At 44.7% G+C, this 19381-nt stretch overlaps 1 protein-coding gene across 1 annotated transcript in view; it reads left to right on the forward strand.

Moving 5' to 3' along the window:
• COL19A1 (collagen type XIX alpha 1 chain) overlaps positions 1-19381 on the forward strand; it is a 946027-nt gene that overhangs the window by 716813 nt on the left and 209833 nt on the right. Inside the window, exon 28 of the mRNA XM_030199003.1 lies at positions 14691-14744. Coding sequence (XP_030054863.1) covers positions 14691-14744 — 54 coding nt within the window. The remainder of the gene's footprint in view (positions 1-14690; positions 14745-19381) is intronic.

Raw genomic sequence — 19381 nt, forward strand, 5'->3', positions numbered from 1 at the left:
TGAAACCCAAAGGATAAAATTATTTAACACACCTTGAGGGAAGGGAGAAGGGCATGGGGAACAAACAAAACTCTTAGAACATGTAAAAAAAAATCCCTCATGGTATGCTCTAATATAATTACTGGTGATTTCTAACTTTGTTGAAAAGCAAGAGAGGCACTGGTTACAGTGTTCGTTCTTCACAAAGTTCATAGTGAAAGTAATTCAAGCTTTTCTATACATTTCATAAGGGGTTGAATTCCACTTTATTTACCATCAATATTTCTAGGAGTAGTAGCTCCTTTTGTCGCGCCTCACGCGCTCGCCGCGCTCTCGAGGACCTTGGCATACCTTCAGGCTTCTTCCCCGGGAGCGCGGGGTTTGTGAGTCCTTAAGGCAAAATCACCCTCCAGGTAGAAAAGAGAAAAGACTGGACCGGAACTCCGGACTGGAGTTGTACACCGGAACCCTCGGAACTGGAACGCACCGGACGGGTGCGCACTGGAGTGGGGCCCACTGGCCTGGACACGCTGGAGTGGCCCCACTGGACTGGAACATACAAGAGTGAAACCCGCTGGGCTGGAACACACACTGGAGCGGAACACACAGAACTGGAACCCCCTGGACCTAGTCTTCACCTACACTTGACTGCCTACCCCCTCGGGTTGGGCCTTCAGGTTCTGGCAGCCGGTAGGACTTACAGGAGCAGCAGGAATGAAGATCCAGGGGTGCCCCCGGGCACCTAGGCGAAGGCAAGGCAGCCAAGCAGGAACTATCCGGGTTCTGGCAGTCAGCAGGATTCAACACAATGACTAGTAAGCTGGACCCAGGCTCATAGGGACACTGTACCCGGGCAACCCAGTCATACACAGGAACATACACAGAGCAAACTCAGGAGACTTGGAAGGCTATACACCAGCTAACAGCTAAGCTGTGCCCCAGCTAACAAGTCATGCCCTGGACCCAAACGCAGAAGACTAGCAAGGCTTGACACAGGCTACAAGCCAGCGGGGCCTAAGCTGGCTAGTCTACACTAAGAACAAACACAGTCTTGGAATCGTGGCTAGCAAGGGCGGCTAGGCTCACTCTAGGAACAAACACAATCTTGGAATAGTGGCTAGCAAGGCGGCTAGTCTAACACTAGAAACAAACACAGACTTGGAAATGGCTAGCAGGACGGCTAGCTGACACGAGGAACAAACATGGTCTTGGAAATAGCTTAGCAGGACGGCTAACTGACACGAGGAACAAACATAGTCTTGGAAATAGCTAACCGGACAGCTAGCTGGCATGGGGAACAATCCCGGGGAACTAGCAGAGCTATGCACAGACAACAAGCCAGACGGTGCCTAAGCTAACTAGTCAAACCTTGGAAACAAACATAGAGAACTAGTGGAGCTAAGCACAGGCAACCAGCCAGACGGTGCCTAAGCTAACTAGTCCTACCTTGGAAACAAACATAGAGAACTAGTAGAGCTATGCACAGGCAACAAGCCAGACGATGCCCTAGCTAACTAGTCATACCTTGGAAACAAACACAGAGAACTAGAAGAGCTAGGCACAGGCAACAAGCCAGACGGTGCCTAAGCTATCTAGTCAAACAAACATAAAACACTAGCAAAGCTATACACAGGCTATAAGCTACACGGTGCCTAAGCTAGCTAGTCAAACAAACATAGAACACTAGCAAAGCTATACACAGGCTATAAACTACACGGTGCCTAAGCTAGCTAGTCAAACAAACATAGAACACTAGCAAAGCTATACACAGGCTATAAGCTACACGGTGCCTAAGCTAGCTAGTCAAACAAACATAGAACACTAGCAAAGCTATACACAGGCTATAAACTACACGGTGCCTAAGCTAGCTAGTCAAACAAACATAGAACACTAGCAAAGCTATACACAGGCTATAAGCTACACGGTGCCTAAGCTAGCTAGTCAAACAAACATAGACCACTAGCAAAGCTATACACAGGCTATAAGCTACACGGTGCCTAAGCTAGCTAGTCAAACAAACATAGAAACTCACACAGAGCAAACACTGACACCGGGTACAGCACTCTATACTCCAGGACCTTTGCATGAGATTAGATGAGGTGAGTAGAGGTTAGATACAAAGGCAAAGGCTCTAGTCTTCAGGTGACTAATAAAGCCCATCAACACCAGAGCCACAGGTGCAGCAATCACCTTGCAACCAAACAGAGGCTTGACACTCAGAGCAGGCATCCCATAGAAAGTAACAGCGGGAGCCATCTTGGATACTGGCAGAGACGAAGAGGCGGCAGCCATCTTGGAAGAGGCAAAGCCCACACAGGTGAGGTTCAGTAGGGCAATCAGCACACAGAGCCAGAGAGAACCTAAGACAGACACAGACACAGAGACAAGCAGGAGCCAGCACAGACACTGACTCCCAGAAACAGGGTAAGTCTGAAGGGTGGCACGGCCACCAACGGGACAGTATCCCTTCCTCAAGACCCCCCTCTCGGTCTCCCGGAGGTGGTCGGGTATCCAGGGGTAACTATGATGAAACTTCCTGATAGGTCTCAAAAGCCAGACATAGATCACTGGGCTGGAAGTCACAAGGAAGATCAAAACTGGCAAACAAAAATAGAACTTGGGACCAGGAAGCTCCTTCGAGTCACCATGGGGCAACCTCAGGAACATGGATACATCAAAAGGAACACAATTCAAAAGTAACCCTCCCCTGAGGGAACCCACAATGTCCTGACCCTCTTGGCAAATCCATGAAATGACAGGAACAGGACTGGAGTCACTACCCCAGCTGACATCAGAAGCTGGGCTGAGGCTCAAGGTGGCATTCCCATCTTGGCAGGAGCTAGAAGTCTGAACAGAAATGAATCTGAACCTAGCACCTGGGTTGGCCTCAACCCCTTGACTGGAACTGAATTCAGGAGCCTGACTGGAACGAGAACTCAACAGAAAGTCAGCCTCCTGACGGACACTGGACCTTAGGACGACCTCAACATCTTGGTCGGACTTGGAACTAGACACGGACTCAGCCTCCTGGCTGGAACTAGAACTCGGAACAGGCTTAGCATCTTGGTTAGAACTGGAACTTGGAAGAGATTCAGCTGCAGGGCTGGACGCCCCTCTCTGGCCGGACTGGGACGTCTCTCTAACCTTAGCTTCGGGCGGCCTCTGCCGAGCAGGGTTCAAGAGGAGACGGCCCTGGTATCCCCAGCGCATGCTAGCAGGCTGAAATGCTGAAAATGTGTTTCTCCGGGCTCCAAGCCGTTGAACACACCCTCTCTCAGCTATAGCCTCGGAGATCTTCTCCCAGGCTGAATCAACACAAGGTCTATCACAGTCCTCTGGGAACATCATCTCTTCCTCAATAGCAGACTCAATATCGTGGCTGACCTCTGCACTCGGTGCAGATTCAGCATCTTGAATGGACTTGCAACTCGATCCAGGCTCAGCATCTTGACTGGACTTGCAACTCGGTCCAGGCTCAGCATCTTGACTGGACTTGCAACTCGATCCAGACTCAGCATCTTGACCGGACTTGCAACTCGATCCAGGCTCAGCATCTTGACTGGACTTGCCACTCGATCCAGACTCAGCATCTTGACTGGACTTGCAACTCGAGACGCCCTCTGCCTCCTGGCAGGGACGGAACTTTAACTGAGGCTTGGCCGAACACACCCTTAGGGCAGGGATCGGCGGCTCAATCTGAAGCGCCCCTTGAACTGGGGTTCGGAGCTTGCTTGGAGGTGCCCTCAAGACTGGAAGCGGTGGTGCCACCTGAACCACCCTGTGGACTGGCACCGGAGGCTTGGTTAGAAGCCCCCCTCGAACTGGACTCAGTGGCTTGACTGGACGGGTCACTTGAACAAGAACCGGAGACTTGACCCGAAGCGCCACTTGCACAGGAATCTGAGGCTCCATCGAAGGCTTCCCTCGGACTGGACTCGGAAGCTTCCAAGGACGTGCCACTTGAATGAAGACTGGAGGCTCGACCTGGAGCGCCATTTGCATAGAAATCTGAGGCTCCATCGAAGGCCTCCCTCGGACTGGACTCGGAGACTTCAAAGGGCGTGCCATTTGAAGAAGGACTGGAGGCTCGACCTGGAGCGCCACTTGTACAGGGACCTGAGGCTCCATCGAAAACCTTCCTTGGACTGGACTCGGAGACTTCAAAGGGCGTGCCATCTGAAGGAGGACTGGAGGCTCGACCTGGAGCGCCACTTGCACAGGAACCTGAGGCTCCATCGAATACCTTCCTTGGACTGGCCTCGGAGCCTTAAACTTCCTCGTTACTTGGACTGGAATGGGAGGTTCAGTATGAAGCATCCCCTGAACTGGACTCAGGCTCCTAGGTGGCGTCACTACTGGAACTGGAGTCAGAGACTTAGTCCGATGCCTCACTTGGCCTGACCTGTGAGGCTGCTGCAGAGCCTCGGGCGGAGGCATCCCACGGCGCCTTCTTTCGGCCCTAGCCTCAGGAGTATACCGCAGAGCTGGCCTCCCGCAAAGTTGGGAGCGGTAAAAGAAGAGCCTGGTGGAGGGATCCATAGCCGAAACTGGGTCTTCAACAGACCGTCGCTCTGAAACACGCTCTCTCTCCAGGGCTGCCTCAGGAGTATCTTCCAGGGCTGGATCAGACAACAGTTTTACCCGGTATTCCTGGAGAGTCATCATCATATCCAAACTAGAAACTGGGTTGTCAAGGTCATCGTAAGAATCCGGAGTTACTCTACCAGGGTACCACCGGCTACTCGGCCTCGGTGGTTGAAAAGACCCGGGCGGAGAACATTCCCGGCGGCTTCTCTCGATCTCCGACTCCGGAGTATTCCGCAGAGCAGGGTCTTCCCGAAGTCTGAGGCGGTACTCACGGAGCGTGATGGCAGAATTCATGTCCGAAACTGGGTCATAGTGGCCAAAAACTGGGTGATAGTGGCCCAGACTCCGGTAGATACGCCTTTTCTCCGCTGCTGCTTCAGGCGTATCCGTAAAGGCTGGATTCGACAGAAGTTCCTCTCGGTATTCCTCCAGGCTTAAATCGGGATCCAAAGTAGAAACTGGACTGTCTTGGGAATCAAAAAAATTTTCAGAAGTTCCCCCCGGGTTGTCCGTGGGGCATGAACTTATGGGCATGAAGCCCACCTGGACTGATGATCTCGCCGAACTCATGGCCTTTGTATTCTGTCGCGCCTCACGCGCTCGCCGCGCTCTCGAGGACCTTGGCATACCTTCAGGCTTCTTCCCCGGGAGCGCGGGGTTTGTGAGTCCTTAAGGCAAAATCACCCTCCAGGTAGAAAAGAGAAAAGACTGGACCGGAACTCCGGACTGGAGTTGTACACCGGAACCCTCGGAACTGGAACGCACCGGACGGGTGCGCACTGGAGTGGGGCCCACTGGCCTGGACACGCTGGAGTGGCCCCACTGGACTGGAACATACAAGAGTGAAACCCGCTGGGCTGGAACACACACTGGAGCGGAACACACAGAACTGGAACCCCCTGGACCTAGTCTTCACCTACACTTGACTGCCTACCCCCTCGGGTTGGGCCTTCAGGTTCTGGCAGCCGGTAGGACTTACAGGAGCAGCAGGAATGAAGATCCAGGGGTGCCCCCGGGCACCTAGGCGAAGGCAAGGCAGCCAAGCAGGAACTATCCGGGTTCTGGCAGTCAGCAGGATTCAACACAATGACTAGTAAGCTGGACCCAGGCTCATAGGGACACTGTACCCGGGCAACCCAGTCATACACAGGAACATACACAGAGCAAACTCAGGAGACTTGGAAGGCTATACACCAGCTAACAGCTAAGCTGTGCCCCAGCTAACAAGTCATGCCCTGGACCCAAACGCAGAAGACTAGCAAGGCTTGACACAGGCTACAAGCCAGCGGGGCCTAAGCTGGCTAGTCTACACTAAGAACAAACACAGTCTTGGAATCGTGGCTAGCAAGGGTGGCTAGGCTCACTCTAGGAACAAACACAATCTTGGAATAGTGGCTAGCAAGGCGGCTAGTCTAACACTAGAAACAAACACAGACTTGGAAATGGCTAGCAGGACGGCTAGCTGACACGAGGAACAAACATGGTCTTGGAAATAGCTTAGCAGGACGGCTAGCTGACACGAGGAACAAACATAGTCTTGGAAATAGCTAACCGGACAGCTAGCTGGCATGGGGAACAATCCCGGGGAACTAGCAGAGCTATGCACAGACAACAAGCCAGACGGTGCCTAAGCTAACTAGTCAAACCTTGGAAACAAACATAGAGAACTAGTGGAGCTAAGCACAGGCAACCAGCCAGACGGTGCCTAAGCTAACTAGTCCTACCTTGGAAACAAACATAGAGAACTAGTAGAGCTATGCACAGGCAACAAGCCAGACGATGCCCTAGCTAACTAGTCATACCTTGGAAACAAACACAGAGAACTAGAAGAGCTAGGCACAGGCAACAAGCCAGACGGTGCCTAAGCTATCTAGTCAAACAAACATAAAACACTAGCAAAGCTATACACAGGCTATAAGCTACACGGTGCCTAAGCTAGCTAGTCAAACAAACATAGAACACTAGCAAAGCTATACACAGGCTATAAACTACACGGTGCCTAAGCTAGCTAGTCAAACAAACATAGAACACTAGCAAAGCTATACACAGGCTATAAGCTACACGGTGCCTAAGCTAGCTAGTCAAACAAACATAGAACACTAGCAAAGCTATACACAGGCTATAAACTACACGGTGCCTAAGCTAGCTAGTCAAACAAACATAGAACACTAGCAAAGCTATACACAGGCTATAAGCTACACGGTGCCTAAGCTAGCTAGTCAAACAAACATAGAACACTAGCAAAGCTATACACAGGCTATAAGCTACACGGTGCCTAAGCTAGCTAGTCAAACAAACATAGAAACTCACACAGAGCAAACACTGACACCGGGTACAGCACTCTATACTCCAGGACCTTTGCATGAGATTAGATGAGGTGAGTAGAGGTTAGATGCAAAGGCTCTAGTCTTCAGGTGACTAATAAAGCCCATCAACACCAGAGCCACAGGTGCAGCAATCACCTTGCAACCAAACAGAGGCTTGACACTCAGAGCAGGCATCCCATAGAAAGTAACAGCGGGAGCCATCTTGGATACTGGCAGAGACGAAGAGGCGGCAGCCATCTTGGAAGAGGCAAAGCCCACACAGGTGAGGTTCAGTAGGGCAATCAGCACACAGAGCCAGAGAGAACCTAAGACAGACACAGACACAGAGACAAGCAGGAGCCAGCACAGACACTGACTCCCAGAAACAGGGTAAGTCTGAAGGGTGGCACGGCCACCAACGGGACACCTTTAGACTGATAATCAAGAGAAGAATATTTCTATATGATTGTCTTTTTCTTATTTTCCAGTCTGTAGTTTGTGTCCAAGGTTTATTCACAAACTGCATGAACCACAAAACAGATCAACTTCACTGAAATCAATTGCAGATACTCATCAAAAACCCAAACAGTAAAGAATGACTTTTCAAGGAAAAAAGATCTCATACAACTGTGGCAATTAATTAGTGATTCTTCTGCACACTGTACAAAAAGTAATCATAGTTCAACACCAAACAAACTAAATGGTGTGAGTGATAGTTCCAACCATATATAATTGGGAGTCAATTGAATATGGTGACAGGAAATGAAAACCAGCACAATCTGTACTTCAAAGTGGGGGCTTTCTTAAAGACACACAATCATAGAAATAAATGTATTAAAATGCAGGAAAGTCTACCATCAAAAACATTTTTCCAATGCTGTTCTCATTAAGCTACTGCTTTTCTAAAAACACACTCGTTACTGCTCCCTTTGGCGTCAATTTTCCCAGCTCTTCATGTACGTAACACGCGCTTGGTCACTATTGAATGTGGTACAGCACATAATGAGGTGAAAGAAGTTCTAGAGCCAAAAGAACAGAAATGAAAACCAGCACAATCTGTACTTCAAAGTGGGGGCTTTCTTAAAGACACACAATCATAGAAATAAATGTATTAAAATGCAGGAAAGTCTACCATCAAAAACATTTTTCCAATGCTGTTGTCATCGAGCTATTGCTTTTATAAAAACACACTCTTTACTGCTCCCTTTGGCGTCAATTTTCCCAGGTATTCATGTACGTAACACACGTGTGGTCACTATTGAATGTGGTGCAGCACATAATGAGGTGAAAGAAGTTCAAGAGCCAAAAGAACAACTTTAAAAAAATGGAAAAAGGATCCAAATTAAGAAAGTAGGAAGCAGTATAAGCACTGGCAACTTAGATGCAAAGCATTCATAAAGGAGGCTAAAAGGAATTTATAAAGAAGCTCACTGTAGAAGCTAAAACTTAGAGGAAAAACTTTTTCTGGTACAATAGAAGCAGAAAGCTTTTGAGGGAATCAGTTGGACCATTAGAACATCAGAGAGTAAACAGAGCACTCAGGGAGGATAAGGCCATAGTGGAGAGAGTAAATAAATTCTTTGCTTTGGTCTTTACTGAGGAGGATGTAAGGGCGCTACCTATGCCAGAAATGGTATTTAAAGGTGACTACACAGAGGAACTGAAAGAAATCTCAATGAACCTAGACGATGTAATAAGCCAAATCAACAAGTTTAAAGAACAGCAAATCACCTAGACTTGTATACACCTAAGGCTACTGATAAAACTCAAAAATGAAATTGTAGATCTATCAGAGATTTGTAACCCGTCTATAAAATTGGAAGATGGCCAATGTAATGCCAATTTTTTAAAGAGTTCCAGGAAACTACATACCAGTAAGCCAGACATAAATGCCAGGCAAAATAGTAAAAATAATGATAAAGAACAAAATAACTGAACACATAGACAAACACAGTTTAATGGGACAGAGTCAACATGGATTCAGCCAATGGAAGTCTTGCCTCACCAATCTGCTACATATTTTGAAGGCCTGAATAAACATGTGGACAAAAGTGAACAATTTGATGGCAGTATATCTAGATTTTAAGAAAGCTTTTGACCAAGTCCCTCGTGAGAGTCTCCTGAGAAAATTAAGAAGCCATGGGGTAGAAAGCAAGATTTTATTATAGATGAAGAACTGGTTAAAAGATAGAAAACAGAGAGTAGGGCTAAATTATCACTTTTCTAAATGGAGGAAGGTGAATATTGGAGTTCCGCAAGAATCTGTACTAGGACCAGTGCAAATTTATAAATAATATATTAATAAATGATCTGGAAATGGGAATGATGAGTGAAATGATCAAATTTGTGGATGGCACAAAACTATTCAAAGCTGTTATATCACATGAGGACTGCAAGAAATTGCAGGAGGACCTTGAGGCTGGAAGACTGGACATCCAAATGACAGATGAAATTTAATGTGGGTAAAGTGATGCACTTTGAGAAGAATAATCCAAATCATAACTACATGATACTAGGTTCCACATTATGAGCGACTATTAAAAAAATGGATTTAGAAATCATCATAGACAATACATTGAAATTTTCTGCTTAGTGTGTGGCAGCAGCCAAAAAAGCCAACAGAATGTTAGAAATTATTAGAAACGGAATAGATGATAAAACAAAGAATACCATAACACATCTGTATCACTCCATAGTGAGACAGGTACTGTGTGCCATTCTGATCAACACATCTCAAAAAATATATAGTAGAATGGGAAAAGATAAAGAAAAGAGCATCCAAAATGATAAAGGGGATGGGATGATTCTCATATGTGGAAAAGATAAAGAGGTTAGGACTTTTCAGCTTGGAGACGAGACAGCTGAGGGCAGATATGATAGAGGTCTATAAAATCCTAAGTGGAATGGAACGGGTAAACATGAATCCATTGTTTACCTAGGGAACACTCCATGAAATTACATGGTAACACATTTAAAACAAATAGGAGAAAATATTTTTCACACAATGTATAGTTAAGGTCTGGAACCCATTTCTGAAGCAAGTGGTAAAAGCAGTTAATATAACTGGATTTAATGAAAGTTTAGACAAATTCCCAAAGGAAAAGTCCATAACCTATTATTAAGGTAGACCTGGAGAAAGCCACAGCTTATCCCTGGGTTTCATAGCATGGAATCTTGCTGCTTTTTGGGACTCTACCAGGTACTTGGTACCTGGATTAGCCACTGTTAGAAACAGGATACTGGGCTAGATGGACCTTTGGTCTGACCCAGTAGGGCAACTCTTATGTTCTTACATTCATACTTGAATGATTGTCCAGTAAGGAACAGATTTCAGCAGGGGTAAATGTCTCCGTGTCCAGCATCATCTAGGTGCTGACTCTGCTAGTCTTGACTTGGGCAAAAACTTTTTTTCCCTACTAACCGGATCAGTCTCAGTGTCCATACTGAAAGCGGTCATTCAGAATCAGTAGATATCAGACTGAGACATGTTAAGGATGTTGAGTCTTAAAATATTTCCATAATCATATAAGCACAAGGGAATCAATCCACTCAAGATTGTAAGGAGTAATCATTGTCATAGGACATCTCAAATACATACTGTTTTAGTAGACTCCCATGCTAATTTCACCTCACCTGATTGTTCTAGGTACAGATTCCTCCAACAAGTGGCATCCCACCGAAGGCCCCTGGTCTGTCAAAGAAAACATTATTGTAGAAACCTTCTCAAACAGTGGGCTATGATGAGTGAACAGAAGGCCTATATAGAAGGTAGCAAATAATTAGGTAATAATGGTTTACCTGAGCAGGAAGGGAAGAGCTCCATCAAATTTAATGATTGATCTGTACAACGTTTCTATGATGTTTCTTGAGTGGGAAATACCTAAGATATACATGCTCATAACTAGACTGAACAAGAAAGCCCTGACTTTCTGTCCTAGAAAAAGATCTTGGGGCAGATAAGCATCAGATTATTTTTCCCTTCATTTGGGTACAGGTTTTCTATATACATGTCTTCCAGTAACTCTGGTTGTAAATCCTTAACAAACCTCAGAAGAAGCTAAGAAATGTTGATACCTGTAGGTTCTACAGATTTGGTTCCTACTCCTTTAGGAACTATTTATCAGGAATCCAATAAGGCTGGGCAGTTCCTCAACTTAGACCACACAGAATCAAATAATACTGCTTCATTCTCTAGAGGGTAGAGGCTAAAACTACCCAATGTTACATAAAAAGTGCACATGTTTAATTCAGGCTAGGGTGTACTACTACTACTATTTGACATTTCTAGAGCACCACCAGGGTTACGCAGCGCTGTACAAAAACAAAGGACAGTCCCTGCTCAAGGAGCTTACAATCTAAAGGACAAGAGTGCAGTCAATCAAGAAGGACAAAAAAGACAAGAGTGCAGTCAATCAAAAATTGGGACAGTCTAGATTTCTTGGGTAGAGGCACGATGGTTAGGTGCCTTCGGTGGGATGCCCTTGTTGGAGGTGTACCCCTCATCTGCTCCCCAGGAGGAAGGCCAAGATAGAAAGGCAACTGGTTTCTGCAGAACATGTCTTTCCAGGTGTAGGCATACCAATAATTGTGGAAGGCTTGAAAATCTGCTGACTAAAAGAATTACAGCAGAGATCTACCTGACAGAGCTTGAGACACTGCACATTAATAACTATTTTGTATTTTGTGAGTATCTAGCTGAGGAAGATTTTGCCTGAACACTTTTGTACTAACACTAGTCTGCTACTTATCCCAATATCCACAGACTGATATTTAAAAGCACCTACATGGTTGACATCAGCACAAACTGCATAATTATGTTTTTTCATAATTGGTGGCACTTAAACCTATAGTTTTGCCAACTCAGTCAAGACCTCTTTACTTTCCAGGAGTATTATCTTCCCCATGGAATATAAGGCTGATTTTTTTTCTGCATGTGAAGCCTGCTTTATTCATGAAAAAAAATGCATGTGAAAAGTAGGTGCACCAAAAGATCATGCTTGCTTATATGTATGCCATATGTAGGCATTCCCAGGGCTAATTTGGATGGAACAAAAATGGAATTGCAGGGCGTGCATGTAAACTTTACACCAACTTCAGGGCATTTGTATACTATTGGGACTAATTCTAAGAGAATATTTTATAAAGGTACGTGGAGGGGCATAATCGAACGGGGACAACCATCTCTAAGGGCGTCCATCTCTAAGGACTTTCCAGCGAAGGGGAGGGGAAACCCATATTATCGAAACAAGATGGATGTCCATCTTTCGTTTCGATAATATGGTTGGGGACGCCCAAATCTCAACATTTAGGTCGACCTTAGAGATGGTCGTCCTTAAGTCGTCCTTAGAGATGGTCGTCCCCGGTTTTTGACCATAATGGAAACCGAGGACGACCATCTCAAAAATGACCAAATCCAAGCCCTTTGGTTGTGGGAGGAGCCAGCATTCGTAATGCACTAGTCCTCCTCACATGCCAGGACACCAACAGGGCACCGTAGGGGGCACTTAAGTGGACTTCAGAAATTGCTCCCAGGTGCATAGCTCCCATACCTTGGGTGCTAAGCCTCCCAACCCCCCCCTAAAACCCACTCCCCACAACTGTACACCACTACCATAGCCCTTAGGGATGAAGGGAGGCACCTACATGTGGGTACAGAGGGTCTTGGGTGGGTTTTGGATGGCTCACATTTACCACCACAAGTGTAACAGGTGGGGGGGATGGGCCTGGGTCCGCCTGCCTGCAGTACACTGCACCCACTAAAAACTGCTCCAGGGACCTGCATACTGCTGTGATGGAGCTGGGTATGACATTTGAGGCTGGCATAGAGGCTGGAAAAAATGTTTTAAAAAACATTTTTGGGGTAGGAGTAAGGGGAGTAAGGGGAGGTCATCCCCGATTCCCTCCAGTGGTCGTCTGGTCAGTTCGGGCACCTTTTCGAGGCTTGGTCATGAAAAAAAAGGGACCAAGTAAAGTCGACCAAATGCTCTTAAGGGACGCCCTTCTTTTTTCCATTATCGGCCGAGGACGGCCATATCTTAACCACGTCCCCTTCCTACCTTCGGTACACTGCCGACACGCCCCCGTGAACTTTGGTCGTCCCCACGACAGAAAGCAGTTGAGGACGCAAAAAATCGGCTTTCGATTATGCCGATTTGGGCGATGCCCATCTCCCGATTTGTGTCGGAAGATGGGCGTCCTTCCCTTTCAAAAATAAGCTACATAGACACCTATATGTTACCTTTATAAAACTGGCTTATAATGGATGCCTTCTTAGTCTTCAAACATAGGCTTTGTCTGTTGTAGATCACCTCTGCAAATGGTATATATCACTGACATGTACAACATGTCCCCTTGTTCCTTCTCACCCAGTACTTCCCTTGTCCTTAATTGTGTTGTCTGTCTTATTTTAGATTGCAAGCTCTTTTGAGCAGGGACTGTCTCTCTCTACGTTGGATGTTCAGCGCTGCGTGCATCTGGTAGCGCTATACAAATGTTAATAATAATAATAATAAACATACTAGGTCAGACCAATGGTTCATCTAGCCCAGTATCCTGTTTTCCAAGTACCTGGCAGAAACCCAATTCGTGGCAACACCCCATACTACAAATTCCAGGGCAAGCAGTTGCTTTCCATGTCTGTTCAGCCTTTAGTTGTGACATTATATAAACCTTGCTTCAGTTGAAGCCTTCCATGAAGCCACCCTCTGTATCAGAAGAACTTAATATGGTTCTTACCCAGCTTACAAAAGTCTGATTCAAACCTGTGGTGAAAAGAATATGATACCAGGGTTCTGCTAACTTAACCATTTTTGCCTAAGTTTCATCATCATAGACTGATGTTAGGCATTTAATTTACACCTAAGGTGTTGTCCGATTCCCACCTTAATGAATTATCATGCCAATTTTCCCCCAGGCTACATGTTAATAGAGATAAACAAACCATGTCCAGCTTAGATTATAAGAGAGCTATTGCTTTTTTCCTGAAGTGAACCGAACTCCCTAGAAGTTTTGCCCAATTAATCTGGGATTGTAGTAACTAAATGGCTATGCTCTTCTAGGTAGAGACCTAGAAGGGCATCTTAAGCCTTATAATATTAGAGCCTAACAACATTTATAGCCTATCAGTCTCCATTGATGAGAAGATATGTGAAACTGTGTCGTGGAGCACAGTCCACATATTTAGATCCCACTACTGGTTGGACAATAATTCCCAACACTAGAGCAGGTTTGATCACTCTGACCTGCAGGATCTTTGCTAGGCATAGAATCTAAATCCACCCCCTCTAAGGGTCTGTTTTTGTTAGTTCAGATACCTTCCTTATATTATAAATATTATATTAATGCAAAAACCAGGAAATGTTTTTTGCCCAGCCAAAACAGCTCCTTGGTGGTCATATGTTTCTCTCTCTCTCACTCTCTCTCTTTCTCTCTCTTTGATACAAGATACCCCTTGGTTGGGATTCCCACCTTTGTAACTCATCATTATACAAAGCTGCTTGCCTGAAACAAATTTTCTTCAAGGAAAACAGGAAACCAGTTACACACATCCTGCTCCTTCCTTTCTAGAATTGTATTTAAGCTCTTATATAAGGCTGAGAAGGTTCCATGAGAAACCACCTGTGTAGAAATTTGCACCCTTGCTCGGAAGTATTTCTAGCATTTTCCAGAAGAATGTAGTGGTTGTCTGTGTCAGCATGGTCAGATGATGTCACTTATTTGCTGAGATGTCCCTTAGTAATTTGTTTCACTGATAGTCACAATAAGTATCCAGGGAATATTGCTGAAATTAATCAAAGCCAATGTTTTTGAATTTTCCAGGGGCTACCAGGAGAGCATGGGATACCAGGAAAACCAGGAATGAAAGGCGAAAAGGTGTGTTTTTGTTTGAAATTCTATTGGTAGTTTGCATCATAACCGTTGGCAATGCTATATTTGTTCATTGAAAATACTACAAAATGTATAATACATAGTAGATGTGGAAGGGCATTTTCAATATGATGTCTAAATCCGATTTTGGATGTTTTGCTGAAAACGTCCAAAAATCAAGTGGCAGACATAGCAATTTTTGAACCTGAAATGACCATTTGCAAGATGTTTTTGTGCTCAGTGCATCTTGTCTTTGTGAACCATTTTTTAATTAAAAAAAACACCCAAAAGAAAAACACACAAAAACAAACCATTGGGATGTACAGGGTGGGGGGCAGCATTCTTAGTAGACTGGCCACACAGAAATCCCAGTAGAGCAGTGGGGAACCCTAGGGGATACTGCAATGGATTTCACAAGAAAGATCTCAGGAGCACATGTTACCATTACCCCCTTATTTTGTATGGTGAACCCTCCAAAAACCTACTATACCCAACTGTACACCACTACAGTAGCCCTTATAGCTGCAGGTGTCACCTATATGTGGGTACAATAGGTTTTTGGTGGGTTTTGGACAGCTCACACTTTCCACACTTTTGGACCTGGGTTTCCTTCTTAACAGTGCACTGCATTGACCACTAGGCTACTTCAGGGACCACCTTGCTGCTCTAATAAGACTGGGCATAACATTTGACGCTGTCATAGCAGCTGGTGTGTACTGTTTCTTTTATCTTGCTGCACCATGTGCCTGGAATCAGTGGCGTAGGAAGGGGGGCGGTGGGGCGGTCCGCCCCGGGTGCACGCCGCTGGGGGGGTGTCGGCTCCGCTGGTTCCCTGCTCCCTCTGCCCCGGAACAGGTTACTTCCTGTTCCAGGGCAGAGAGAGCAGGGAACCAGCGGAGCCGACGCAGCTCCCAGCGACATGCACTCGGGGGCGGATCGGCCTTCTCGCCCACCCCTCGCTTCCTAATTCACATAAGAATGTGCTCCGGGGGGAGGGTGCGCTCTGGATGGGGGAGGGTGCGCAGTGTCGACCCGCTCCGGGTGTCAGCCGCCCTCGCTACGGCACTGCCTGGAATAGACTTCCTGAGCCGGTACGTCAAGCTCCATCTCTGGCCATCTTCAAATCTAAGCTAAAAGCCCACCTTTTTGATGCTGCTTTTAACTCCTAACCCTTATTCACTTGTTCAGAACCCTTATTTTATCATCCTCACTTTAATATTCCCTTATCTCTTATTTGTCCTGTTTGTCTGTCCTAATTAGATTGTCGAGCAGGGACTGTCTCTTCATGTTCAAGTGTACAGCGCTGCGTACGTCTAGTAGCACTATATAAATGATACGTAGTAGTAGTTTCTTCCACACCTTTGGGGGGTGGGGGGGTGGGAGTGTGTCAGTGACCATTGGGGGAGTAAGAAGGAGTCATGCTTTAATCCCTCCAGTACTCATTTGGTCATTTAAGGAGCTTTTTGTGACTTAGATGTTTTGGTCTAGATCTGTTTCAATCATGACTAACTTTTAGTCCCAGACATTTTGCTTTCTTCCATTATTGCATAAAAATGTCCAAGTTATGGGAACACTCAAATCCCACCCCAACAACCCCCCCCCCCCCCCCCCATTACCAACATGATCCCTTGTGATTTGGACACACTGCATATAAACTGCATAGAAAATGTCTTAAAATGGGTTTCAAAAATAGCAATTTGTATGTTTTGGTTTAAAAAAAGACCTTCTGCTGCTTTGTGCCATTTTTGAACGTTTTTCTGTTTCAAAAACATAAGTATTGCCATACTGGGACAGACCGAAGGTCCATCAAGCCCAACATCCTGTTTCCTACAATGGCCAATCCAGGTTACAAGTACCTGGCAAGATCCCCATACAGTACAATGCACTCTATACTGCGTATCCTAAAAATCAGCAGTGGATTTTCCCCAGTTCCATCTTAATAGTGGCTTATGGACTTTTCTTTTAGGAAGTTATCCAAACCTTTTTAAAACCCGCTAAGCTAACTGCTTTTACCACATTGTCTGTCAATGAATTCCAAAGTTTCATTACACATTGAGTGAAGAAATATTTTCTCTGATTTGTTTTAAATTTACTACTTTGTAGCTTCAATGCGTGCCCCCTCATCCTAGTATTTTTGGAATGAGTAAACAAGTGATTCATATCTACCCATTCCATTCCACTCCACTCATTATTGCATAGACCTCTATCATATATCTCCCCTCAGCCGTCTTTTCTCCAAGCTGAAGAGCCCTAGCTGCTTTAGTCTGTTCTCATAGGGAAGTTGTGCCATTATCACTTTTGTCGCCCTTCTCTGTATTTTTTCTAATTCCACTATATCTTATTTGAGATGCAGTGACCAGAACTGCACAAGTATTCAAGGTGAGATCACACCATGGAGCAATATAGAGGCATTATAACATCCTATTTTTTTCCATTCCTTTCCTAATAATACCTAATATTATATTTTCTTTCTTAGCAGCTGCCGCACACTGAGCAGAGGGTTTCAATGTATCATCAACGACTACCTTTCCTGGTCGGTGACTCCTAATGTGAAACCTTGCATCACATAACTATAGTTCGGGTTCCTCTTTCCCACATACTCACATTAAACATCATCTGCCATTTGGATGCCCAGTCTTCCAGTCTTTCAAGTTCCCCTTGTAATTTTTCACAATCCTCTTACAGTTTAACAACTTTAATAACTTTGTGTCATCAGCAAATTTAGAGGGTCTTTTACTAAGGCACGCTCACATTTTTAGCGTACACTTAAATTGTGGGTGCGCTAAATGTTAGAGACGCCAGTGCATTCCTACAGGCGTCTCTATCGTTTAGCGCGCCTTAGTAAAAGACGCCCTTAATCACTGGTTACTGCAATCTCTAGATCATTTATAAATATATTAAAAAGCAGTGGTCCTAGCACAGACCTCGCTGCAACCCCACTAACAGTTCTTCTCCATTGAAAATATTGACCATTTAACCCTAATATCTGTTTTCTATCTTTTAACCAGTTTTTAATCCACAATAGAACACTACCTCCTATCCCCTGACTCTCCAATTTCCTCTGGAGTCTTTCATGAGGTACTTTGTCAAATGCTTTTTGGAAATCCAGATACACAATATCAACCGACTCATCTTTATTCATATGTTTGTTCAACCCTTCAAAGAAATGTAGTAGATTGGTGAGGCAAGATTTCCCTTCACTAAATCCATGTTGGCTTTGTCTCATTAATTCATGCTTTTGAATATGCTCTGTAATTTTGATCTTTATAATAGTCTCTACCATTTTGCCCGGCACTGACGTCAGGCTCACCTTGTATGTTTAGAATTTGCTCTGTGTGTTATAAAAGTATAAAATGAAATCTTGTTACAGGACTTATCTCACTTTTCATTATGACAATCATAAATATGTAGTGAGAATTTTGTTTTTAGAAGAGCTATGTCTTACCTCCATGTGATCTGGTAGGAGCCAACTTTTCAAAATTATTGGGGGTGCTAAGCTCAGTGGAAATAACCCCTTCCTGGACAAATACAAGGAATTTTCTCAATATTGGGGGTGTTCAAGCACCCACAGCACCCACAGAGTCGGCTCCTATGATGGTACTGCAGATGTATAGGCTGATTCACTAAAGCACATTAACCCACACTATTCACCATGTGCATTAGTTCCCTCAGTCTCATTATTTTTAATAGTGCTAGTTCATTAACCATATCTTAACCCACAATAATACCACACTGTAGTGAATCCACTTAATAAAATTAATGATACCAGAAAACCAAAAGAAATAACTCCAATATTTACATACCCAAATCAGTCACATGTTTTCAAAGGCATCTGATTGATATTTCAATTATCATAGTGGTTGTAAACTGTAATACTGAAAAACATAAGCTCATAAATAAACATGCTTAAAATGCTTAGGCAGCTGTTTGAGCATGTTTAATCAGTTAGAAATGCTGACTGGTATAAGTTTATTTTTTTATTCTGTTCTATGGATAAGCATGTACTTAGCATCACATTGTCTTTACAAGTCTACACTGATTTATGTTTTTCAGTGTGCTGCATTCTACTGTAACTTTCAATCTTCAAAAATAATTTTGATACTTTATCATCCAATACCTCATGTCCTTCAATGAAAACAGGTGCTTTAGCATTGTAACTGGATTTAGCTTTCTAGAGAAGCCTACCATTTATGTGGATACGGATGCTTATTTTTGCCAGGTATTTGTGACCTTGATTGGCCACTGTTGGAAACAGGATGCTGGGCTCGATGGACCATTGGTCTTTCCCAGTATGGCAATACTTATGTACTTATGGTTCTGCCATAAGTTAAGACATGTTGGGATCAGTGGGGCGCATTTTCAAAACAAAAAAACATCATAAGGTGGCAGAAGGATGTTTTTCTCTCAAAAACTTCCAAGTTGCAATTTTTGACACCTCAAGTTTAGACATTTTATTCCAAATTTCAAGAGGGGTGTGATGGGGCCATGTTTTGGGTAAGACCTAGGTGGAACATGTGCGGCAACAAAAGATATTTTTCTGCAATAATGGAGGAAAATTAAAACATCCAGGGCCAAAATTACGAAGTTTTTGAATTCCGCCACAGTTTTGTTTTCTCCACCGCTTCCATTGGGAGGGCATTCCA

Source organism: Microcaecilia unicolor, chromosome 3 (genome assembly GCF_901765095.1).
Source record: "Microcaecilia unicolor chromosome 3, aMicUni1.1, whole genome shotgun sequence".
Classification (NCBI taxonomy): domain Eukaryota; kingdom Metazoa; phylum Chordata; class Amphibia; order Gymnophiona; family Siphonopidae; genus Microcaecilia; species Microcaecilia unicolor.